The 25991-nt window shown below is 37.9% G+C and overlaps 1 protein-coding gene across 1 annotated transcript in view; it reads left to right on the top strand.

Annotated features, from left to right (window-relative positions):
- L3MBTL4 (L3MBTL histone methyl-lysine binding protein 4) overlaps positions 1-25991 on the top strand; it is a 488579-nt gene that overhangs the window by 80385 nt on the left and 382203 nt on the right. Inside the window, exons 2-3 of the mRNA XM_032421167.1 lie at positions 11306-11386; positions 11757-11859. Coding sequence (XP_032277058.1) covers positions 11788-11859 — 72 coding nt within the window. The 5' untranslated portion in view covers positions 11306-11386; positions 11757-11787. The remainder of the gene's footprint in view (positions 1-11305; positions 11387-11756; positions 11860-25991) is intronic.

Here is a 25991-nt window from a genome sequence, read left to right as displayed (position 1 = left end):
ATCAGTCTATTCAGTTGGTCTGTATGTCTGTCTTTATGCCAGTGCCACACTGTCTTGATTATTGTGGCTTTTTTTCCCCAGTTTTTATTTAAATTAGAGTAAGCTAACATAGAGTATGATACTAATTCAACACTTACATACAACACTCAGTGCTCATCTCAGCAAGTGCACTCCTTAATCCCCATCACCTATTTAACCCCCCACCTATAATTCCCCCCACCCACTTCCCCTCTGGTAATCATCAATTTGTTCTCTATAGTTGAGACTGGTTTTTGGTTTGCCTTCCTCACTCCTTTTCCCCTCCTTTGTTCGTTTGTTTCTTAAATTCCACATATGAGTGATATCATATAATTATCTTTCTCTGATTGACTTATTTCGCTTAGCATAATATCCTCTAGTTCCATTCATGTCATTACAAATAGAAAAATTTCATTTTTTTGAAGGCTGAGTAGTATTCCATTGTGTATATATACCACATCTTCTTTATACATTCATCTGTCGATGGACATCTGGGCTCTTTCCATAGTTCGGCTGTTGTGGACATTGCTGCTATAAGCATTGGGGTGCAGGTTCCCCTTTGGATCACTACATTTGTATTTTGGGGTAAGTCCCTAGTAGTACAATTGTTGGGTGGTAGGGTAGCTCTATTTTCAACTTTTTGAGGAACCTCCATACTGTTGTCCAGAGTGGCTGCCCCAGCTTGCATTCCCACCAACAGTGTAAGAGGGTTCCCGTTTCTCTGTATCCTCGCCAACATCTGTCGTTTCCTGACTTGCAAATTTTAGCCATTCTGACTGGTGTGAGGTGGTATCTCATTGTGGTTTTGATTTGTATTTCCCTGATGCCAGGTGATGTGGAGCACTTTTTCATGTGTCTGTTGGACATTTGGATGTCTTCTTTGGAGAAATGTGTGTTCATGTCTTCTGCCCATTTCTTTACTGGATTTTTTGTTTTTTGGGTGTTGAATTTGATAAGTTCTTTATAGATTTTGGATACTAGCCCTTTAATATGTCATCTGTGAATATCTTCTCCCATTCCATAAGTTGCCTTTTAGTTTTGTTTATTGTTTCCCTTGTTGTGCAAAAGCTCTTTATCTTGATGAAGTCCCAATGGTTCATTTTTTGCTTTTGTTTCCCTTGTCTCTGGAGACAAGACAAGAAGTTGCTGCAGCCGAGGTCACAGAGGTAGCTGCCTGTGTTCTCCTCTAGGATTTTGATGCATTCCTGTCTCCCAGTTAGGTCTTTCATCCATTTTGAATTTATTTTTGTATGTATTGAGTTTTGAAACCAGGAAGTGTGAGTCCTTCTTTTTCATGATTGTTTTGGCTGTTCTGTGGTGGGGTTTTTTTTTTGCATTTCCATATGAATTTTAGGATCAACTTATCAATTTCTGCAAAAAACCACTTGGGATTTTGATAGAGATTGTATTGAATCTGTATATCAATTTGGAGAATATTGCTGTCTTAAAATTAGTAAATCTTCCAATCTATGAATAAGGAATATCTTTCCATTTATTGATTTCTTCATTTATTTCTTTTTACAGTATTTTATAGTTTTCAGTTTGTAAGTCTTGCACTTCTTTATTAAGCTTATGTTTATTTTTTGATCTTATTATGAATGCAATATTTTAATTTATTCTTGGTTTGTTACTTGCATTTGTATAGGAAAGCAACTGATTTGTATATATTGATCTTTTTAACTTAAAGGTTGAAAATGTATTAGTTCTAATAGCTTTTTAGTTGATTGCTTAGGAATTTTTTAGATACTAGATCATATCATTGTAAACAGAGACATTTTTAATTCTTCCTTTCCCATCTGGGTGCCTTTTATTTCTTTTTCTTGTCTAGTTGCCCTGACTGGAACCTCTAGCATATTGTTGGTGTGAAGGAGGGCTCCAACTTCATGCTTTTGCATGTGAATATCCAGTTGTTCTGCACCATTTGTTGAAAGCAGACATCCTTGTCTTGTTTGTGATTTTGGGAGGAAAGCTTTTAATCTTTTACCATTAAGTATGATATCAGTTGTAGGTGTTTGCTAAACACTATCAGCTTTAGGAAATTCCTATTTTGATGAATGTATTTTTTTTTTTTAAATCATTGAAGGGCCTCAGTTTTGTCAAAAGCTTTTTCTGTGTTTATTGATAGGACTGTGTGGTGTTTGTCCTTAATTCTCTTAATGTGGTATTATACATTAATTGATTTTCTAATGTTAAACTAACCTTCCATTCCTGGTCATGCTGTGCAATTCTTTTATATGTTGCTGGATTCAGTTTGCTAGTATTTTGTTGAGGCTTTTTGAATATCTGTAAGAACTATTGGTATATAGTTTAATTTTCTTGTGTTATCTTTGTTTTTGGAATCGGGACAGGACTGGGTTTGTCTCATAGAATGAGTTGGAAGTACTGTTTCATATTCTCTTTTTTTGGAAGGAGTTTGTAAAGGATAGGTATTAATTCTTTGAATGTTCAGTGTAAATCTTGTGGGCCTAGGCTTTTCTTTTTGGGAAGTCTTAAAATTGCTACTTTTATCTCTTGTTATAGATATATTCAGATTTTCTATTTCTTCTTGAGTCATTTTCAGTAATTTGTGTCTTTTTAGAAATTTCTAAGTTATCTAATTTGTCTGCATTCAGTTTTCATAGTACATTTGGCCCTTGAACAACATAGGTTTGAACTGCATGGGTCTACTTACACATGATTTTTCTTGATAAATAGGGTAAGTACTGTAAATGTATTTTCTTTTCCTTATGATTTTCTTAATAGCATTTTCTTTTCTCTAGTTTACTGTAAGAATTCAATATATAATACATATACAGAATACGTGTCCACTGGTTATGTTATTAGTAAGGCTTTGGTCCACAGTAGGCTATTAACAGTTAAATTGTTGAGGAGTCCAAAATTATAAGTGGATTTTTGATTGCATGGGGGATCTTTGACCCAACCCCTATGCTGTTTAAGGATCAATTGTATTTCCTTACAATCCTTTTGATTTTTGTAAGATCAGTAATGATGTAACCTCTCTCATTCTGGTTTTAGTAATTTGAATATTCTCTTTTTTCTTGGTCTAGCTAAAACAGTATGTCAGGCTTTGTTATCTTGTTGACTACACTTGAAATTACCAAGGTTTTAAACTTTTTTCATATCCAACTCTTTTTGCTTTATATACTTGTATTACTCTTTATAATTTCTTGTTCTTTTTTTTTTATTTATTTTATTTATTTATTTGAGAGAGAGTGTGAAAGAGAGAGAGAGCACAAGAGGGGGCAGCGGGAGAGGGAGAAGCAGACTCCCTGCTGAGCAGGGAGCCTGATGCGGGACTCAATCCCAGGACTCCAGGATCATGACCCGAGCCGAAGGCAGTCGCTTAACCAACTGAGCCACCCAGGCACCCTTCTTGTTCATTTTTTAGGACTGTCTTTTCTTCATTTATCTTTTGAACATCCTAAACTTAATTATTTTAAAAAAATACTCATCAATATATATTTTTAAAGATTTTATTTATTTATTTGAGAGAGGGAGAGAGAGAGAGATCATGAGCAGGGTGGGGAGGAGCAGGGGGAGAAGCAGACCCCTTGCTGAGCAGGGAGTCCCAACGAGGAGCTCCATCCCAGGACCCTGCGATCATGACCTGAGCTGAAGGCAGACACTTAACTGACTGAGCTACCCAGGCACCCTCATTATTTTCTATAATTTAAATTTTATCAGGATGAATTCTTTCCCCCAGTGGCTGATTTTATTGTCTTTCTTAGCATTTGATTTCTTTATGTATTTTTGAATTTTGATTTGCAGATGCACTTGGGGTGGAACGATTTTGTTTTCTTATTCTATACATGCCTACTTCGTCCTGGCTTTTTCGTGTTTGTGGTTGCCTATGCCTGGCTCCCTGGAGCCCACTTCATTGTCGGGAGTTAGCATTTGTTCTTCCTGCCTTCTTAGACTCATAGTTATAACCCATCACTCCAGGCATTTGTGGCGGAAGTTCCATTTGGCTCTCATTCACCATTGGTGGAGCCTCCTGCCACCTATTGGCTTCAAGGGGTAACCTGGCTCCAGCACCCATCTTGTGTTGACCGCTGGACTCCTAACTTCCTCTGCCTTTCTCTTGCTCTGGAGCCCAACAGACTCAAGGCTTGCCACTTTGTTTCTGATCTACTCCATGTTTACAGAGGGTTGTTTGGTGTATATTTTAATGGCTTTGTTCTTTGTTTAGAGCAAAGGAGTATTTCCTCATCTGTGAAGAGATAGTGATAATGGTACATATGTCCTTGGATTATCATAAGTATTAATTGAAAGTCTATATGTAGAGGGGTTATAGCTATGCCAGGCATATGTGAATATTCAGGTAATGTTAACTATTCATGCAGTTAAGAGAGAGCAGGAATTCATGCAGAAATTGTCAAACTACACTCAGTTGTAATTGTTATTAATTTATTCAGACACCAACTACCATGTATTATTATTGACATTGAGTATCAGTGGATACATTTTAGCCTGGTAGCATCTTTGAAATAGTGGCAAATCAGTGCAATAGTCAGATATTTGTATTTGATATTGTGGTGCTAAATTCACTTTAAATTCTGTGCAGCATCCTAGAAGCAGTTGAAATGTTCTTCCACAGAGCATTTTCTAATCAATGCTAGACATACTCTCCCTCCTGTGAACGAATTGCCCACCTGTAATCCTTTAATGGAATGTATTATATTTCTTATTAATTTATGTATGTTTCTTGTCCATACAGTGAGCATAGGACTTACCGTCTAAACTGGAACATTTTCAGGAGTGGAAGGTGGTGCTATTGATAATTATGCCAGGATGGGGGGCATGATATCTTGGGTTATCCAGGGCAATAATGGCTACTTTCATTACCTTCCTTTCTGGAATGTCTTATGAATCATCCTTATATTCTGCAAAGTACCCATGACAGTCTTGATGGTAACAGGTGGTCAGTAAGTATTTTGTGGAAGAATTACCAAATAGCAAGTGGACATATGCAGGCAGTGCATTATTTTTGTTATTTACAGACTTTTTAAATTTGAAGTATTGAAATTATTTATATGTTTTCTAAATAATAATCTAATTTGTCTGCTTAATTAGAATGTCAGTAACACAAATGTTTGGCAGTATGCATGTGAAAATTCCACTAACTCTGAAGGGAAATCAAACTGATTCAGGGGATTCATTTGAAAAATCAGTGCACTATTACCAAATTCTACAGAAATACAAACCATTTCCATATATTATCTGTCTTGTTTTAATATAAAATACTATTAAGAGCGTCTTTAATTAAAATAACTTAAAATCCCGTTGTCTGTTACAGTTAGTGCTTGGATATAGTTACAAAGCCAACATGCACTGGAGAGTAGTGCCACATACTCACTATTCTTCATTTCCTCTTGATTTCTCTGATGTGTTTTAGAGTCCAAGGTTATTCTTCCTTGGCTCTAAAATTTTTTTATTCCAAACTCAGAAAGGAGGCATGTGACCGATGTGACATTTGGGGCGTTTGGGACTGGGCATTGTATTAAGACAATCAGAATAATCCATATATTTTGATACTGTGCAAAGGATATCAGCTTAAATTTATATCAAAAGGAGTGTTCTGTTTTTTTGGTCAGAATACATCTTGCGAATTGACATTTGAAAGGATCATATAAAACCTCCCTGTCTGTCTTTCTGTGTGTCATCCTGTCTTCTGTCATATCACCCATCTCCTTTGTTTTGCATTTGATAGAATATTATATTTGATTCCTTTTTTTGTCTGGCCACAAAACCTTATATGGGCTGTTAGGTATCTTTTATATTTTTGTTTTATTATCTAAAGGGAATCCAATAGTTACTAAATTGTATTTTGAAACTTCTCAGTGGAAAAATTTTCATCTTTTTTCCCCTAATACATAATAATGTGAATTCAGGCTTTCTTGTTTTTTTAAACAAACCAGAGTTATTGAGATAATTACTAGGGATTAGCAAGACAGATCACTTTGGTGGCAGGAGAAAAGCCTTGGTAGCCAGATGATTTCAGTTTGACAAGCCATAGGGTGTTATTAGACGTGAAATGCAAGCTAGCCTTGGCAATGCTTATGTCTTGTGCAATAATACTTTGCTAAAGGCATCAAGTCTAAGCTGTTCATTTGCATAGATGTTCAGAGTATTCCTGGGAGCTAGGTATGATAAGTTGTATTTACATCCTACAAAATGAATGTAATGTTATTGAATTTAGTAGGTAAGTGCCTATCTTAAGGACATATAAATACCAAATGACTGGAAGGAAATGGATATGAGGAAATGTGTTTTGTTTATTTGTTTGTTTTTTTAATATATGAAAGAAAAAGAGAAAGGAGTTGTCAAGTTAGAGAACTACACTCACGCTAGTCAAATAGTACTGTAAAAGGAATAATATGTGGATCAAGAACTGTAACACTAACTTAAGGTGCTTGAGGCTTCTCTGTAATTCAGAGATGTGCTTATGCAATTCAGGGCCACAAACATATACTGAGCCAGAGGCTATGTAGACAATAGAAAATTAAGGATCAGTAATTCACAATCCTTGTCATCAGCCACATAAGGGGAGACCTATATATAAATAAAAATATGTAGTATAAGGTGTTGAATAATGTGACAAAGATAAGCACAAGTACAATGAATTTTATGTAAGACACACCTGGTCCTTTGGGAGCAGGAGGTAAGCAAGGAATGCTTTTCTCAAGGCCATGAAGTCTCTTTGAGTTGAGTCATAAAAGATGGGTAGGAATTAGATTGAAAAAGGAGAGATGGATAGTAGGGAAGTTGTTCCAAGGTTGAGGGACCAGCAAAAGTGTGGGGCTGAGAAGCAGCAGGGGCATACTGTTCCAAAGAACTTGACAGGAGCGTAAGATTGGAGGTGGTCAGATTTAATAGGAGTAGGGGGAGAAAATAAATTCAAGAAATGTTGAGGAGCGCCTGGGTGGCTCAGTCAGTTAAGCATCTGACTCTTGATTTTGGCTCAGGTCATGATCTCAGGGTCCTGAGATGTCGGGCTCCGCTCTGGATCTCCCTCTTTCTCCCTCTCTCTCTCATCCCTCCCCCCTCTCACTTTCTCTCTCTCAAATAAATAAATAAGTAAAATCTTAAAAAAGAAATGTTAACTAGATTAAAAATGAGCAAAACCTGGTGACAGAGTGTATAGATGTGATGTAAAGGATGAAATGATGCTAACTCCTAGGTCTCTGTCTCAGGCAGTCAGGGCCGCCAGTAGCCCAAAAGGTGTCTTTGTTTGAATCAGAAGAAGATGCATTTTCTGAATGGCAGATGTTAAACCTGTGGTAGGGGGAGTGGCATGTGTGCAGAGCAGATTTTGACCTCCACTTGCCCATTGGCTTGGTACTCCTGTGCAGTGTCTGGTCTGAAGAACTGTAAAGGGCAGATGGGGGCAAATGGGTGACCAGTCATGTCATTAGTGCAAATAGGAAGAGAGAGTGGAACTGGGGGGCAGTGAAAGGGGCAATGATGAGCTCAGTTGTGAATGTGTTCAGTTTGTAGTATTTAGGGTCATTGTCCAGGAGGAAGAAGTTTGGGTATATGATTCTAAAACACTGGAGACTATAGATGATTTAGGTCTGCTAAATTTTTTTTTTTTTAATTACGTGTCAGTTGTAGTTAAAATTATTCAAAGTGAATTATTGCTCCAGTGGTACTCATATAATGCTAAGGGGTAATTTCTCTAAAATGGTTAATCTGCTTATCAAAAATGCATTCCAGATAACTTTCAAAGAATGTCTGCTAGTGTTTATTCATTTATTTTTTTAAATTTTTATTGAAGTATATTTGATACACAATATTATATTAGTTTCAGGAATATAACATAGAGATTTGACAATTATATACATTATGAAATGGTCACCACAATAAATGTAGTTACCATCTGTCACTGTACATTATTATAATATTACTGATCTTATTTCCTATGCTACATTTTCATCCCCATGATGTATTTGTTTTATAACTGGAAGTTTGTACCTCTTAATTGCCTTCACTTGTTTCACTCATCCTTCTATCTCCCTTCCCTCTGGCAACCACCGGTTTTTTCTCTGTATCTGTGAATTTGTTTGTTTGTTCATTTGTTTTGTTTTTTAGATTCCACATATAAGTGAATCATATACTATTTGTTTTCTTCTATCTAACTTATTTCACTTAGCATTATACCCTCTAGGTCCATCCATGTTGTCATGAATGCCAAGAATTCACTTCTTTATGTGGCTGAGTAATATTCCATTGTGTATATTTACATATATATATCACATCTTCTTTACCCATTCATCTGTTGATGGACACTTAGGTTGCTTCCATATCTTGGCTTTTGTGAATAATGCTGCAGTAAACACAGGGGTGCATGTATCCTTTTGAATCAGTGTGGTTGTTTTTTTGGGGGGGGGATGGGGAGGAGTAAATACCTAGAAGTGGAGTTACTGGGTTGTATTGTATCTCTATTTTTAATTTTTTTGAGGATCCTCCATACTGTTTTCCACGGTAGCTGCACCAGTTTGCATTCCCACCAACAGTGCAAGAAGGTTCTCTTTTCTCTATATCCTCGCCAACACTTGTTATTTATTGACCTTTTTTTTTAAAGTAGGCTCCACACCCAGCATGGAGCCCAACATGGGGCTTGAACTCATGACCCCACAATCAAGACCTGAGCTGAGATTGAGAGTTGATGCTTAACTGACTGAGTCACCCAGGCGCCCCTTTATTGAATTTTTGATAACTAGCTGTTTTGACAGGTGTGGGGTGATATCTCATTGTGACTTTGATTTGCATTTCTCTGATAACTAGTGATGTTGAAAATCTTTTCATGTCTCTGTTAGCCATCTCCTTTGGGAAAATGTCTATTTAAGACTTCTCCCCATGTTTAATTGGATTCTTTGCTTTTTTGGTGTTGAGTTGCATGAATTTTTTGTTTTTGTTTTTTTTAAAGATTTATTTATTATGGAGAGGGAGGGCAGAGGGAGAAAGAGAGAGAATCTCCAGCAGACTCCCCACTGAGAGTGGAGCCTGATGTGGGGTTTGATCCCATAACCCCAAGATGATGACCAGAGCCAAAACCAAGAGTCTGATACTCAAATGACTGATCCACTCAGGTGCCCTGAATTCTTTATATATTTTAGATATTAACCCATTATCAGATATATCATTTGAAAATATCTTCTCCTGTTCAGTAGGCCACCTTTTTGTTTTGTTGATGTTTTCCTTTGCTGTGCAAAATCTTTTTAGTTTGATGTAGTCCTATTTGTTTATTTTTGCTTTTGTTTCCTTAGCATGAGGAGACAGAATTCACAAAAATAATACTAAGGCTGATGTCTAAGAGATTACTGCCTACATTTTCTTTTAGGAATTTTATAGTTTCAGGTCTTACATTTAAGTCTTTAATCTATTTTGAGTTGTTTTTTTGTGTATAGTGCATGAAAATTGTCCATTTTCATTCTTTATTCTTTTGCATGTAGCTGTTCCACTTTTCCCAATACAATTTATTGAAAAGACTGTCTTTTTATCATTGTATTATATATTCTTGCCTCCTTTGTCATACGTTAACTGACCACGTATGTTTGGGCTCATTTCTGGGCTCTCTATTCTCTTCTGTTGATCTGTGCATCTGTTTTTGTTCAGTAACATACTGTTTTGATTACTATAGCTTTGCAATATAGTTTCCAATCTGGGATTGTGATACCTCCAGCCTTGTCCTTCTTTTTCAAGATTGCTTTAGATATTCAGGGTCTTTTGTGGCTTTAAATAAATTTCAGGATTATTTGTCCTAATTGTGTGAAAAATAGCATTGACATTTTGATAGGGATTGCATTGAATCTGTAGATTACTTTGGGTAGAATGGACATTTTAACAATATTAATTTTTCCAATCCATGAACAGAGATTATTTCTATATTTATTTGTTTCATCTTCAGTTTTTTTCATCAATATCTTATATTTTTTAGAGCACAGGTCTTTCAATTCCTTGGTTAGATATTTTCCAAGGTGTTATATTATTTTTGGTGAAGTTTTAAATGGGATTGTTTTTGTAATTTCTTTCTGCTACTTTTTTCATAGTGTATATAAATTTTGTATCCTGTGACTTTACTGAATTCATTTATTAATTCTAACAGTTTTCTGGTGTTGTCTTTAGGGTTTTCTATATAGTTGTCCCTTGAACAATGTGGGGATTAGGGGCACCAATCCCAGTGTAGTTGAAAATTTGCATATAACTTTCAGCCCCCCAAAACCTTAACTACTAAGAGCCTACTATTGAACAGAAGACTTACTGATAACATAAACAGTCAACCCATGTTGTGTATATTATATGTATTATATGCTATATTTTTACAATAAAGTAAGCTAGAGAAAAGAAAATGTTATTAAGAAAATTCCATAAGGAGGAGAAAATACATTTACAGTACTGTACTGTATTTATGTAGGTGAACCTGTGTAGTTCAAACCTGTGTTGTTTGAGGGCCAGCTGTATATAGTATCATGTCATCTGCAAATAGTGAAAGTTTTACTTCTTCCTCATCAATTTGGATGCCTTTTATTTCTTTTTCTTGTCTGATTGCTGTGGCTAGGACTTAATATTATGTTGAATAAAAGTGGTGAGAGTGGACATCCTTGTCTTGTTCCTGATTGTAGAGAAAAAGCATTCAGCTTTTCATTGTTGAGTATGATGTAAGCTGTGGTTTTGTCATATATGGCCTTTATTATGTTGAGGTATATTCTCTCTAAATCCAGTTTGTTGAGAGTTTTTATCATGAATGGATTTTGAATTTTGTCAAATGCTTTTCCTGCATCTTTTGAGATGATCACATGATTTTTATTCTTTGTTTAAGTGTCATGGTGATTGACTTGCAGATATTGAACCATTCTTGCATCCCTGGAATAAATCCCACTTAATCATGGTGAATGATCCTTTTGATGTATTGTTGGATTCAGTTTGCTAATATTTTTTTGAAGATTTTTGCATCTGTGTTTATCAGGGATAATGGCATGTAATTTTCTTTTTTGTGGGACTTCTGTCTGGTTTTGGTTTCAGGGTAATACAGCCTCATAGCCTGAATTTGGAAGAATTCCTTCTTCTTATATTTTTTTGGATAGTTTGAGAGGGATAGGTATTAACTCTGCTTTATATGTTTAGTAGAATTTACCTGTGAATCCATCTGGTCCTAGACTTTTGTTTGTTGGGAGGTTTTTGATTACTGATTTAATTTTGTTACTAGTCTACTACTATTTATTAACATACTGAAGAATGGTCATGATAAATTGGATTCGTAATTTTTTTGTTTTCTCTGTTCCAGATTGCTGTGCTATGCCTTGTATGACAAAAGTCCTCTCACCAAGAATACCTTTGCTTTGACACTTGTGGACAGTCAGACCATGTGAGTACAGAATCTGAATAGGTAGACTGCAGTGAATCCAAATTGGTTAAATCAACTAAGCAAAAAAGAACCCCCCCCCAAAAAAAAACCCCACAAAACAACCAAAAATGTTGTGATAGATAGACCAAAGAAATAGTATCTATTTTCTTTGTGATATAAATTCTGGATGAGGTAGAAAACTCATCTCTTTTCCCCATTAACTTATTATTTTAGTGGGGTCTATAAAAGCAACAGTGAAATTTTTATGTCAGCTCATTTTTCAGGGTATTTATGGCAACCAGTTAGAAGTTTAATGAAAGCATTTTTTGGGGTTTTTGTTATTCTAAAGGGGCAAAACTCCTAAACTTTTTTATGTGGCACTATTTTGCAGAAAAACACTGCTGAGGAGCGCTAAAGTGGCAATGAAACAGCCCAACAGAAAGAGGAAGCTTAGTATGGATTCCAAAGAGCATTTGAATCAGGATGGATGCTTGGTAAGATGTCAGTTCCTGGGCCCTTCCTTCTAGTTTGTGCTCACTGTGGAAATTTACAATGTAATTGTATAGTTTGTGTAACCACAGCAGAGGTTGTTTCTTCAATGACTAGGAGCTGGTTACTTGTGGTTGAGTTATATATACAGAGGTATAGAATATAAATGTCATTAAAGCCTGATAATATTTTAAAGGGTAATATTCATTTTAAAGTGAAAGGAGACCTTTTTTCTTTTATTTTAAGAACATTTTAATGCATATCCTTTGAACACATTTACATGTACATGTATTTTAAATATAGCATATTGCATACATGTAAATCAAATATTGTACTATGTATATTTCACATGATATGGTAATTAATACAGTTATATCTCATGATATTCTGTGACTGGCCAGTGTTGTCCAAGATTTTATGCTGGTATTTACAGACACAGTGCATTGCTATGATAAGATAATTACTTCTGTGAAAAATACAGGATTTATCTTTCATGATAAATGCTTTGATACTTAAGATTTTATCAAATAAAATTTCTTAAATCTCCTTTTCTCTTAATTCCCCACTAAATATAGCACATATAATTTATGTCCTATTAGAAAGAGGTATTTCTCCAACTGAAGGTAATTATTTGATGAAGAATCTAAAAAAATTCTAAAAGATAAAAAGAAAAAATAATTTACCCCCCCCTTCCAAAATCAGTTATCTAACAGTCATTTAAGGAGGAGCTTTAATTTGATGTGGACACATAGACTAAAAGGTTAAGAGTAGTTATTACTAGATGATTGGATACAGATGCTTTTTTATATTGTCTTTCTATTAAAATACTTTACCATTAACATGTGTTACTTTTTGAACTAGAGATAAAGTTATACATAGGTATAGGAAATTGCCAGGAAAAAAATCCATCAAATATTAGTCCTGGTATATCTTAGTGGGAATTTTAGAGGTCTTGCTCTCCTTCCTTCCTCTCTCCCTCCCTTCCTTCCTGCCTTCCTTCCTTTATAAAGATTTATTTATTTGAGAGAGAGCAAGCACACGCACTTGTGAGTGGGGGTAGGGGGAAGGGAGGGGAAGAGAATCCTCAAGCAGACTCCCCGCTCGTTGTGGAGCCCAGTGCAGGGCTCAGTCTCACTACCCTGAGATCATGACCTGAGCTGAAATCAAGAGTCAGCCACGTAACTGACTGAGCAACCCAGGAGCTCCAAAGAGACTTTTCTTTGTAACAGTGGTGGTAATCGATTATTACCAAGTGAGGGACAGAGATTGTGGATGGAAGGGGGTTGTGTTTGTTAGGGTTCTCCAGAGAAGCAGAACCAATGGGAGTAGTTGACAGTCCTGTCACAATCCCTGTTCACAATCTTTGTCCCTACTTGATAATGATGAATTATATGTATATGGGTATATATTATATGTATATAGGAAGATTTATTTTAAGGAGTTGATTCATACAATCGTGGGGGCTGACAGGCCTGAAATCTACAGGGCAGGTTGGCAGGCTGGAGACCCAGAAAAGAGTTGATGTTGCAGCCTTGAGTCCAGAGGTATTCTGGAGGCAAAATTCCCTCTTCCTTAGAGAGGTCAGTCTTTTTTTCTCTTAAGGCCTTCAGCTGATTGGATGAGGCCCACCCACATTGTGGAGGATAATGTGCTTTACTCAGAGTCTACTATTTGAATGTAAATGACATCTAAAAAATTCCTCACAGTGACATCTTGACAGCTACATGGTATGATATGCATCTTGCTTCTAGTTACCTATGTTCTTTCCCCGTGGCAACTTTTTGTAGTCCTACAAATTTCAAGGTGGCAGAAGTGACCAGGAGACCTCCATAGTGACGATTTTGGTGATAGTGGGCCATTAGAGCATTCTCATTAGTGACCTCTCATGTGCTCTCACCATGTTTTGGTCTGGATTTTGGGGTCTTCATGTGGGTTGTGGTTATGCATTTACATACTGTACTTGGTGAAGTGACAGTGTCATACACTCTTTTTTTTAAATTTTATTTTATTATATTAGTCACCATACAATACATCATTAGTTTTTGATGTAGTGATCCATGAGTCATTGTTTTTGTATAACACCCAGTGCTCCATGCAGTATGTGCCCTCCTTAATACCCATCACTGGGCTAACCCATCCCCCCACCCCCCTCCCCTCTAAAACCCTCAGTTTGTTTCTCGGAGTCCATAGTCTCTCATGGTTAATTTCCCCCTCCGATTTCCCCCACTTCATTTTTCCCCTCCTTCTCCTAATGTCCTCCATGCTATTCCTTATGTTCCACAAATAAGTGAAACCATATGATAATTGACTTTCTCTGCTTGACTTATGTCACTTAGCATAATCTCCTCCAGTCCCATCCATGTTGATGTAAAAGTTGGGTATTCATCTTTTCTGATGGCTGAGTAATAGTCCATTGTATATATGGACCACATCTTCTTTATCCATTCATCTGTTGAAGGGCATCTTGTCTCTTTCCACAGTTTGGCTATTGTGGACATTGCTGCTATGAACATTGGGGTGCATATGGCCCTTCTTTTCACTACATCTGTGTCTTTGGGGTAAATACCCAGTAGTGCAATTGCTGGGTCATAGGGTAGCTCTATTTTTAATTTTTTGAGTCACCTCCACACTGTTTTCCAAAGTGGCTGTACCAACTTACATTCCCACCAACAGTGTAAGAGGGTTCCCCTTTCTCCACAACCTCTCCAACATTTGTTGTTTCTTGTCTTGTCAATTTTTGCCATTCTAACTGGTGTAAGGTGGTATCTTAAGGTGGTTTTGATTGGAATTTCCCTGATGGCTAATGATGATGAACATTTTTTCATGTGTCTGTTACCAGTTGGCTTCTTTGGAGAAGTGTCTGTTCATGTCTTCTGCCCATTTTTTGAATTGATTATTTGTTTTTTGGGTGTTGAGTTTGAGAAGTTCTTTATAGATCTTGGATACCAGCCCTTTGTCTGTAGTGTCATTTGCAAATATCTTCTCCCATTCTGTGGGTTGCCTCTTTGTTTTGTTGACTGTTTCCTTTGCTGTGCAGAAGCTTTTTATCTTGATGAAGTCTCAAAAGTTCATTTTTGCTTTTGTTTCACTAGCCTTTGGAGATGAATCTTGAAAGAAGTTGCTGTGGCCGATATCAAAGAGGTTACTGCCTATGTTCTCCTCTAGGATTTTGATGGATTCCTGTCTCACATTGAGGTCTTTCATCCACTTTGAGTTTATCTTTGTGAATGGTGTTAGAGAATGGTCGAGTTTCATTCTTCTGCATGTGGCTGTCCAATTTTCCCAGCACCATTTATTGAAGAGATTGTCTTTTTTCCATTGCATATTTTTTCCTGCTTTGTCGAAGATTATTTGACCATAGAGTTGAGGGTCCATATCAGGGCTCTCTATTCTGTTCCATTGGTCTGTATGTCTGTTTCTGTACCAGTACCATGCTGTCTTGGTGATCACTGCTTTGTAATATAGCTTGAAATCAGGCAACGTGGTGCCCCCAGCTTTGTTTTTCTTTTTCAACATCTCCTTGGCGATTCGGGGTCTTTTCTGATTCCATGCAGATTTTAGGATTGTTTGTTCCAGCACTTTGAAAAATGTCACTGGAATTTTGATCGGGATGGCATTGAAGGTATAGATTGCTCTGGGTAGCATAGACATTTTAACAATGTTTATTCTTCCGATCCATGAGCATGGAATGTTTTTCCATCTTTTTGTGTCTTCTTTAATTTCTTTCATGAGTGTTTTGTAGTTCCTAGAGTATAGATCCTTTACCTCTTTGGTTCGGTTTATTCCGAGGTATCTTATGGTTTTTGGTGCTATTGTAAATGGAATCGTTTCTCTAATTTCTCTTTCTACAGTTGGATTGTTAGTGTATAAGAAAGCAACTGATTTCTGTGCATTGATTTTGTAGCCTGCCACGTTACTGAATTGCTCTATGAGTTCTAGTAATTTGGGGGTGGAGTCTTTTGGGTTTTCCACCTTAAGCATCATGTCGTCCTCGAAAAGAGAGAGTTTGAGGTCTTCTTTGCCAATTTGAATACCTTTTATTTCTTTTTGTTGTCTGATTGCTGTTGCTAGGACTTCTAGTACTATGTTGAACAATAGTGGCGAGAGTAGGCATCCTTGACGTGTTCCTGATCTGAAGGGAAAGGCTCTCATCTTTTCCCCATCGAGGATGATATTCGCTGTGGGTTTTTCATAGATGGATTTTATGAACTTGAGGAATGTTCCCTCTATCCCTATACTCTGAAGAGTTTTAATCAGGAAAGGATGTTCTATTTTGTCAAATGCTTTTTCTGCATCAATTGAGAGGACCATATGGTTCTTCTCCCTCCTCTTATTATTATTATTTTTTAAAGATTTTATTTATTTATTTGAGAGAGAGAATGAGATAGAGTGAGAGCCTGAGAAAGGGGGAGGGTCAGAGGGAGAAGTAGACTCCCTGCTGAGCAGGGAGCCCAATGTGGAACTCGATCCTGGGACTCCAGGATCATGACCTGAGCCGAAGGCAGTCGCTTAACCAACTGAGCCACCCAGGCGCCCCCTCCCTCCTCTTATTAAAGTATTCTATCACATTGATTGATTTGCAAAAGTTGAACCACACTTGCATCCCAGGGATAAATCCCACTTGGTCGTGGTGGATGATTCTTTTAATGTATTGTTGGATCCTATTAACTAGGATTTTGTTGAGGATTTTGGAATCCATATTCATCAGGGATAGCGGTCTGAAATTCTTTTTGATGGAGTCTTTGCCTGGTTTGGGGCTTAAGGTAATGCTGGCCTCATAGAATGAGTCTGGAAGCTTTCCTTCTGTTTCTATTTTTTGAAACAGCTTCAGGAGAATAGGTATTATTTCTTCTTTGAATGTTTGGTAGAATTCCCCAGGGAATCCATCAGGCCCTGGACTCTTGTTTTTTGGGAGGTTTTTGATCACTGCTTCAATCTTGTTACTGGTTATTGGCCTATTCAGGTTGTCAATTTCTTCCTGTTTCAGTCTTGGGAATTTATAGGTTTCCAGGAAGGCATCCACTTCATCCAGATTGCTCAATTTATTGGCATATAGTTTTTGATAGTAATTTCTAATAATTGTTTCTATTTCCTTGGTGTTAGTCGTGATCTCTCCCCTTTCATTCATAATTTTATTAATTTGGGTCCTTTCTCTCTTCTTTTGGATAAGTCTGGCCAGTGGTTTATCCATCTTATTAATTCTTTCAAAGAACCAACTTTTAGTTTCGTTGATCTGATCTACTGTGTTTCTGGTTTCTAATTCCTTGTTCTCTGCTCTAATCTTAATTATTTCTCTTCTAATGTGTGGCTTAGGCATCGTTTGTTGCTTTTTTCTAGGTCTTTAAGGTGTAAAGTTAGTTGGTGAATTCGGGATTTTTCTATTTTTTTGAGTGAGGCTTGGATGGCTATGTATTTCCCCCTTAGGACCGCCTTTGCAGTATCCCATAGGTTTTGGACTGATGTGTTTTCGTTCTCACTGGTTTCCATGATTTGTTTAAGTTCTTCTTTGATTTCCTGGTTGACCCAAACATTCTTGAGCAGAGTGGGCTTTAGCTTCCAAGTGTTTGAATTTCTTCCAAATTTTTTCTTTTGATTGAGTTCCAGTTTTAAAGCTTTATGGTCTGAGAATATGCAGGGAATAATCTCAATCTTTTGGTATCTGGAGACCTGATTTGTGACCTAGTATGTGGTCTATTCTGGAGAAAGTTCCATGTGCACTCGAGAAGAATGAGTATTCTGTTGTTTTAGGGCAGAATATTCTGTATATATCTATGAGGTCCATCTGGTCCAGTGTGTCATTCAAAGCTCTTGTTTCTTTGTTGATTTTCTGCTTAGATGATCTGTCCATTGCTGAGAGTGGTGTATTGAGGTCTCCTACAATTAACGTATTGTTATCAGTATGACTCTCTATTTTGGTTAACAGTTGGCTTATGTAGATGGCTGCTCCCATGTTGGGGGCGTAGATATTTACAACTGTTAGATCTTCTTGTTGGATAGACCCTTTAAGAATGATATTGTGTCCTTCTGTGTCTCTAACTACAGTCTTTGCTTTAAAATCTAATTTGTCTGAAATAAGAATTGCTACCCCAGCTTTCTTTTGAGGTCCGCTGGCATGGAAGATGGATCGCCATCCCTTTACTTTCAGTCTGGATGTGTCTTTAGGTTCAAAATGAGTCTCTTGTAGACAGCATATGGATGGGTCCTGTCTTTTTATCCAATCTGCAACCCTGTGCTGTTTTATGGGAGCATTTAGGATGTTCAGATTGAGAGTGATTATTGAAAGATATGAATTAATTGTCATCATGTTGCCTGTGAAGACGTTGTTTTTATAGATTGTCCCTGTAAATTTCTGTTTTATATCACTCTTGGGGTCTTCCTCCTTTTATAGAACCCCCCTTAATATTTCTTGCAGGGCTGGCTTAGTGGTCACATATTCTTTCAGTTTCTGCTGGTCTTGGAAGCTCTGCATCTCTCCATCCATTCTAAATGACAGCCTTGCCAGATAAAGTATTCTTGGCTGCATGTTATTCTCATTCAATACTTTGAATATGTCTTGCCAGGTCTCTGTGGATAGGTCTGACGTTATTCTGATGTTCCTCCCTCTGTACATAAGGAATCTCTTCCCCTTAACTGCCCCTAAGATGGTTTCCTTGGTTCTAAGGTTTGCGAGTTTTACTATTACATGCCGGGGTGTTGGCCTGTTTTCCTTGATCTTGGGAGGGGTCCTCTCTGCTTCTAGGACATGAATGTTTGTTTCATTTCCCAGATTAGGGAAATTCTCAGCTACAATTTGCTCAAATATATCTTCTAGTCCTCTCCCTCTCTCCACCCCCTCAGGGATCCCAAAAATTCTGACATTGGAACGTTTCATGGTGTCCCTTATTTCTCTGATTCTATTTTCATGGATTCTGAGTTGTTTTTCCCCGGCCTTCTCTTTTCCCTTCTTGTCTATTAATTGGTCTTCTAAATCACTAATTTGTTCTTCTGCTTCAGTTACCCTAGCTGTTAGATTATCTAGATCAGATTGGATCTCATTGATAGCATTTTTAAGTTCTGCCAGTTCAGCTTTCATTTCTGCCCTTAGAGACTCTGTGTTGCCATTAATCGATTTCTCCATTCTAGCTATCGTCTTCACAATTGCTACCCTGAATTCCATCTCCGCCATCTTGGTTATATCTGTATCCATTTGTAAATCTGTGGCATAAGTCGTAGTCTCTAAGTCTTTCCTATTTTGGGGACCCCTCCTCCTAGTCATTCTGTTGAGGGGTGGTTGAGGGAATGTATAGAGTCCAAATTATTGACCACAACCCAAGCAAGATGCAGCTGATTTCTAGGGACATTAGGGTTGCTGGCCTCTTGTTTTCCCAGCCTGTCTTCTGGGGGAGGGGCCTGCTGTATGGTTACTCGGGCAACCCTGTTTGGGCAGAGTTATCCTGCCCCCTGTGGTGGGGGATGGGCTCAGTGGAAACCGTTTTTCGGGGGCTTTTGTTCTCTGGTGGCTTTCCCTGGCGGCTTTCTGTGTCTCTTCCGAGAGTCAGAGCAGAAGAAATCATTTCCAACCCTCTGCCTCAGAGCTGAGATATTGCAGTCTGTTCTTCAGTGAGCTCTCCAGGCCACGCTGTCTCCATTTTTGTCTGTGCTGCTATAAACTGCAGCGTCCTGGGTTGTGCGCCCCTCAGCAGCGCTCCCAGTCCTCGCCTCCAGGTCGGGGCTTGTCTCTGCCCTTTGTGCTTCTAAAACCACCAGCTGCCCCCAGTTCGCACGTGTGGCCCTGCCGCTCTGGTTTCCATTTGGGGGGCTGCCCTAAAGTACTTTCCCTGCCACTACTGGTCTGCGAGTCTGTGCCCCGTCCCCAGTGTGGGAGGCTATCACTCACTGGCAGTGTAGGATCCCATTGGCCAGGCTCCCTTCCCCTGCTGTTTATCCTCCGATATCTGCCCACAGAATCATGGCTCCCCGCTTCGTACTTCAAAACCAAATGCCTGCGATATTCGGTTTGTAGAGATCCAGATCTATCTCCTTACATCTCAGGCTGATTTCATGGGTGTTCAGAGTGGTCTGGTAGATATCCGGCTCAATTCAGGGGACCAGTTGGAATAGGGTCCCCTAGTCCTCCACCATCTTTTCCCTGTCCTGGGTCTCTGGTTCCAGCAGAACTTGGAAAGTGGTATCCCAGCTCATTCTTCTAGAAGTTTCTAACAGTCATCAATTTCTGTATTTCTGTCCCAACTGAATGCGGCTCCCATTCCTATGAATTTGAGTCAAGATTTCTCCTCAGAAACAAGTCTGCATCCAACAAGTCAGCTTCTCTGTCACACCTCAGGAGGCACCAAGTTGCTTCACAGCTCCCGGGGTCTCCCACGGAGTGGCAGCAGAACCTACTGGAACCGCAGCTCTGGCTCTCTATCCTGGGGCAGCCACAGTGGGGCTGGATCCTTGGGCTGCTACAGAATCCCTTCCTGTTCTCAGTGTCATACACTCTTCGGTTTGATGTCAGGTTAAGTATGGTTTGATGAACTCCAGGCATTAAGAAGACATGTCAGGGCATGATCTTATCCACAGTTGGTTTTCAGATGTTAACTGTAGGTCTGTGTCCAGTCACAGAACTGTTTCCTTTGGATCAGCCTCACTGGGAGGTGAGGTGGTTAACGTGGAACCAAGGTCCAGTTCCCTCTGAGGTCCAGATTGGTTTCATCTCAGTTCTGTGAGAGTTGACTACTCTCAATGTACCCCAGAGAACTTGCTTCAAAGGGGTTCCTTGGACCAGACTTAGGAAGACCTGCACCTGTCTCAACTTATGTGAGGATGCCATTTTTCTCAGCATTTTGGGTTTGTTGTGTCATGCCCTCTGAGGAGACAAGGTATTTGATGTGTTCACAGTTGTTCTTGGATAGCGGTTCTTCAGCTGTGGTCTCTAGAACAGCAGCATGGCACCTGGTGGTTTGTTAGAAATGCAGTTTCTTGGGCTTTACTCCAGATTTACTGGATCAGTTCTGCTGGGGCTGGGGCTGAGCAGTTTGTATTTCATAAGCCCTCCAGGTGATTGTGGTACGCTCTCATGTTTGAGAACCACTGTTCAAGGGAAATAATGAGGCCTAGTTAATCAGTATTGGCCGCTGCATATTTCTTACATTTTTGAGTTTAATATTGGAGACCACCTCTCCTGTCCAAACATATTTGCTACCTTTTCTTAGTATCATTTCCGGTCAAGCTGCTGAAATTATTACCGTTTCTTCTCAGCACTTCCGTTATCTTGCTCTACAACATGAATATTCAACCTTCTGTCTTTTCTGTGTTGGCACAAATCCCAGTTTTCTCTTGAAGCCTAACTTGGTTTCTAACTTGATGCCAGTAACTTTACCATTATTTCCTTTCCATGTTTGAACTCCAGAAGTGCTCAACACTTATATAGGTGCTGTTTGAGTGTGGTGCCTTGCATGGCTGGATTTCCAGAAGTATCAGTTGAATGATGTTCCTGGTGTTTAATGGCATCTCCAGGCAAGTGGACTTCTTTGATCATAGTAAGATAATGATATTTCAAATGGCCATATTACCAATTTGAGTTTTGAGGTGCTTGGAACATGTAATTGTTTTAAGAAATGTTCACGTAGGATAATAGAAAAGATGTGCATTTAGGATGAATTCCACATTATACTGTCAGTTAGGGGCTTGTTGCCAGTTACAGCGTCCACTTTAATTAGTTAAATTTATAGTTTAATATAGTAAGCTGATTTACATCTGTGGCTGCATTCACTGTGGAGAGAAAGGGGTTCAGTCATGCTTGAATTTGATCACTAAAATCATGTTTGAAATTTTCTTGAAATATCACTAACGTTCTTTACTTTCTGGGTTACCCATATGATTTTATAGGTGACATTTCCAGTCAACTAAGCAAAGCACATTAAACATAAAACTAATGAACAGTTGGGTACTTTCTAAACATCTGCTTTTGAGGTAGTAATTTCATATCTTCAATATCTAGTAATTTCCAGATGTTGATAATAACATCTGTCAATGAATGTCTTCTTATACTAGAATTTTCTATGTATTTCTTCATAGAATTTCAAAAGCATTTCTTTATATTTTTCAATATACAGGTGCGTAGTTTAAAAAAAATAGTACAAATAGTACTATTAGTACTATTACTATTAGTGCAAATAGTACAAATAGTACAAATAGTGTGAAAATAAGAAGAAAATTCTCTACTGTACCCACTCACACACATGCTAAACCCCCAAATCTTTTATTTACCTATTTTTTTAAGAGAAGGTGAGAAAGAGAGAGCAGGAGAGGGGCAGAAAGAGAAAGAGAGAGAGAATCTTAAGCAGACTCCACGCTAATTGCAGAGCCTGACTCGGCTTGATTTCAGGATCCTGAGGTCATGAGCTGAGCTGAAATCAAGAGTTTGACGCTTAACTGATTGAGCCACCTTGGCACCCCTCTCAAATCTTTATTTAAAGGTGTGACCCCTGTTTATGTTTCCTCATGTATCTATATAGGAATCAAAAGCAAAAATAGGAAGCTAAAAAATCCAAACCCTTTATGTACACATACATACATACGTAATACCTACTACATGCATACATGTATCCCAAATGGGCTCATACTCTACTTCCTGTCCTGTATCTTGCCATTTTTTTTTTTTTTTTGCACTTAAGCATGTATGTCTTGGAACACATGCAGATCATGTCACCGTTTTCAGTGGTGCTTAGTATTCCACTCTGTGAATATACCATAATTCATTTAAACAGTACCCTTCCCTAAACATGTAGGTGATTTTTAGTTTTTGTTGTTATCTGCTGTGTTAAAACCAAATGTTCATATTCATATATTTTGGTATGCTTTTGTAGTTGATTCACAGATAAAATCTTATCAGTAGACTCGTTATACTAAGAATACAGCATTTAACATCTTGATAAAGCTTTTATATCATCTTCCAGAGAGGTCACCCCAGGGTATACTTTCTCTAACATCATCTGCAGGAGTGCTTCTTTTGCTTAGGCTTTATTACACGTCTGATGCTTTTGTTTACCGACATCTGTCACTTGGATGAGCTTCATTCACCGGGCTGGCCCACAGTGCTGTCACAGGTTTGAAGAGGGGAGTTGCCCTGGCTCTGGTAGATTCCTTAACATGTCATGCTTCTTCATGCATCCAACATGAAGACAGATGTCCTTTTCAGTTCCATTTGTTATCCTTTTCCGCTCACCACCATTAGAATTGACTGGCAGAGTGTAGGTACATGATAGTTGGGGAAACTAAGCATTTTTTTTAAGGTGATTTCATAGGTGTTTTGTGTGCATGTGGGTTTTCTTGGCATGAGACCCCAAACCATGTGTAGGCTGTAAAATTTCAGATTTCCTACATAAAAATGCAGGTTTCCTAAATAAAAAAAGAAATTTTATTTGACTATAGAAAAATAAAATAATTGTGTGTATAAAATATCTGATACTAGATGAATATTTGTTCCCATTCTTCCTCTTCCTCTGAACCTCTTAAAATCTATGAATCTATATCTGTTTAGTGAAGTCTAAACTTCGAGAAATAGAAATATGAGACATTTATTCTCTAAAGGATCTGAATAAATCTGAAAAACAAATTTATTGTTGAATAGAAAAGAACTAACTTATATAGGATAATGTGAGACAACTAATTGCTTATGCACATGAGTGCTCCTAGGTACATTCAGCCTTCAGAGAAAGGTAGAATCATTGGGGGCTCAAGTCTTGGCTTTGAAAGATGAGGAGTATCTAAGATGTCTATATTTAATGCTTTATTTAATGTACTTAACAAATACAATTTATCTAATACATATTTAATGCTGTTGTAACAAATGGTTCTTAAGTCCAACCTGGTAAAATAAATCTAACCTGGTAAAATGCAATATGAGAGAATACAACTTCTCTGTGTTTTAATATCTGGGTGCTATCTGGGCAACTAACCTTGAGAGAGAAGGAAGTTGAAGGGTCAGAGGAGGGATCATCTGGGCCAAGGAAGCAGCATGAGCAAAGTATGGGGTTGGAAGCAACTATGATATATGTGATAAATGACGAGAGTATAATGACTTGTCTGACTGAGCAGGTGTTGCTATTGGCAGTTTTGTAGAATGAGTGTTAGGCTGGGGGTCAGAATATTTGGATTTTAGTCTTTGGCTCTGGTGGTAATTAGCTCTATGAACAATGACAAGTCCTTCACCAGACTGGGGCTCAGTTTCTTTGTTTATAGAACAAGTCTTAGATTAAAAGACCTTAAGGGTCTTTCCATTTCAGTGAGTTTGAGATTTGGTACATAATGAAATAGTAAGATGACTAGAATGGACCTGAGTGGCTAAGCTTTGAGAGTCTTGGTGGCAGAGCAGAGGAATTTGTACTTCATATTGTGTCTGCTGAACTTGATATACTGGAGGAAGGAGCCATGGTTGGCTTTGACTTAGGCATAGTGTAATTAAATTTTTTGTAAAATCCTTAAATAGATATTGAGAAAATATTTAGGGTAGGGCTATATTAGTTTCTTAATCTTCAGTAGTACTTAGTTTTTTTTTTTTTTATCATTTTGTTGCCCTACACTTGACATACCAGTTTGCATCAGCCAATAGAATTCATTTATATATGGGGGAACCATAGAAAGGGGATGTTTATAAAGCTATTTTAGATTTTTTCCCTTTGTTTTTGTTTTTTTTTGTGTGTGGAAGTCTTAGCCAATACTGTTTTAAAATATACCTGGGATTTTGTTTTTATTCAAGTAGAGGGAGGCTAACAGATCTATAGACAACTGCTGCTGAAAAATTAGTTCCTCATATTTCCCAAGGGGGAAGCACAGCACACCATGCAGCAGTATACCAGGTAGCGCCAGTCTGTTCAGGGGCAGAAAGAGTGAGGGGAAAATGTGGGCAAGAGCCTTTATTGTGTTTTTTATAAGAATGAATGGATGAAGAGGATCAGGAAACTAAGGAGGTTTAGGATTGGCTGGTTTGAATAATTTCTATAGTTTCTGGCTTGGGGGATGTCTCTAATTGTCTGGTACCTGGCCCTGGGAAGATTTAGGACTGGAGCATAGCCTCTCAGACTGTAGGAACCTGATAGAGGTGAGGGGGAATGGACTCAGAATTGGTTGGTTTCCATTTCAAAGGCATGATCCAGGCAAGTTGTTGGCTATCTCTAGGAATTAGTTCCCCGGTCCACAAACCCCCAAAATGTTACAACATTATAAAATACTGAAAATAAAGAACATGATGAATACAAATCCTAGAGAGAGATTTCATTCAGTGATTATGTTATTGAATATTTGAATAAAATGAGATCATTTCCTTCTTTCTGTCTGCATCTGAATTCCAGGAGAGCAATGGAAAATAATCCTTTCCTGTTTTGTTGTTGTTGTTTTTTTTTTAATCTGAAAGGTTAATTTCATTTGTCTTTAGTTTGTCACCCACATTGGATCAGAGAAAAAGAGAATTTGGAAACTGAACTTGAGACAGCAAGTGAAATTCCAATGCTAGTTTATTACTGGAGTTACCAAAGGGGATTTCACTGTTTCCCATAGTCCATGAAACCAATAGGTGTCACCCTCTATTCTTATGGAAGAGGACCGATGGTTGCTGGATAGTCCTCCTATGCTCCAGGGACTGGTCTGAGGTTGAGAGAGGCACGGGCAGTATATGGTAGTTCCAAGGTGAGGACTTGAAATTGCTAATCACAGATCAGTAAGTGAAAGGCCTTTGTTTTGCTTCCTTGATTGGAATTCATAGATAGGGAAATGTAGACGCTGATTAATTAGAAAAATCACTGTAACTTGTAGTAAAAGTATATGATGCATCCAGGAGGTAACAACATGAAGCCTTGTTGGTTATTTTCCCACCTTATAATCCTCTCTTCCAAAATGATGCATTTTAAATTGGCAAATGGAAATGTACCATAGCAAAGACTTATTTTATGTTCCTTGAACCAATATCTCCCCTTTTTCAGAGTGCTGGGTTCCCCCCCCCACCAAAGCTTTATTTTCAGTTTTCAGAACTAAAGTTTGAAACCTGAGAAATCACAGTAATTGTTTTATTTTTCTCAATTCATACTGATTTCCTTAAGTGTTCTGTCTGGGAAGATAAGGAAAAGTGCTCATTTTTCCTTTCTTTCTTTTTTTTAAT

The sequence above is a fragment of the Phoca vitulina genome, unplaced genomic scaffold (assembly GCF_004348235.1).
Source record: "Phoca vitulina isolate PV1807 unplaced genomic scaffold, GSC_HSeal_1.0 scaffold24, whole genome shotgun sequence".
NCBI classification, from domain to species: domain Eukaryota; kingdom Metazoa; phylum Chordata; class Mammalia; order Carnivora; family Phocidae; genus Phoca; species Phoca vitulina.
This window is presented reverse-complemented; position numbering and strand designations above follow the sequence as displayed.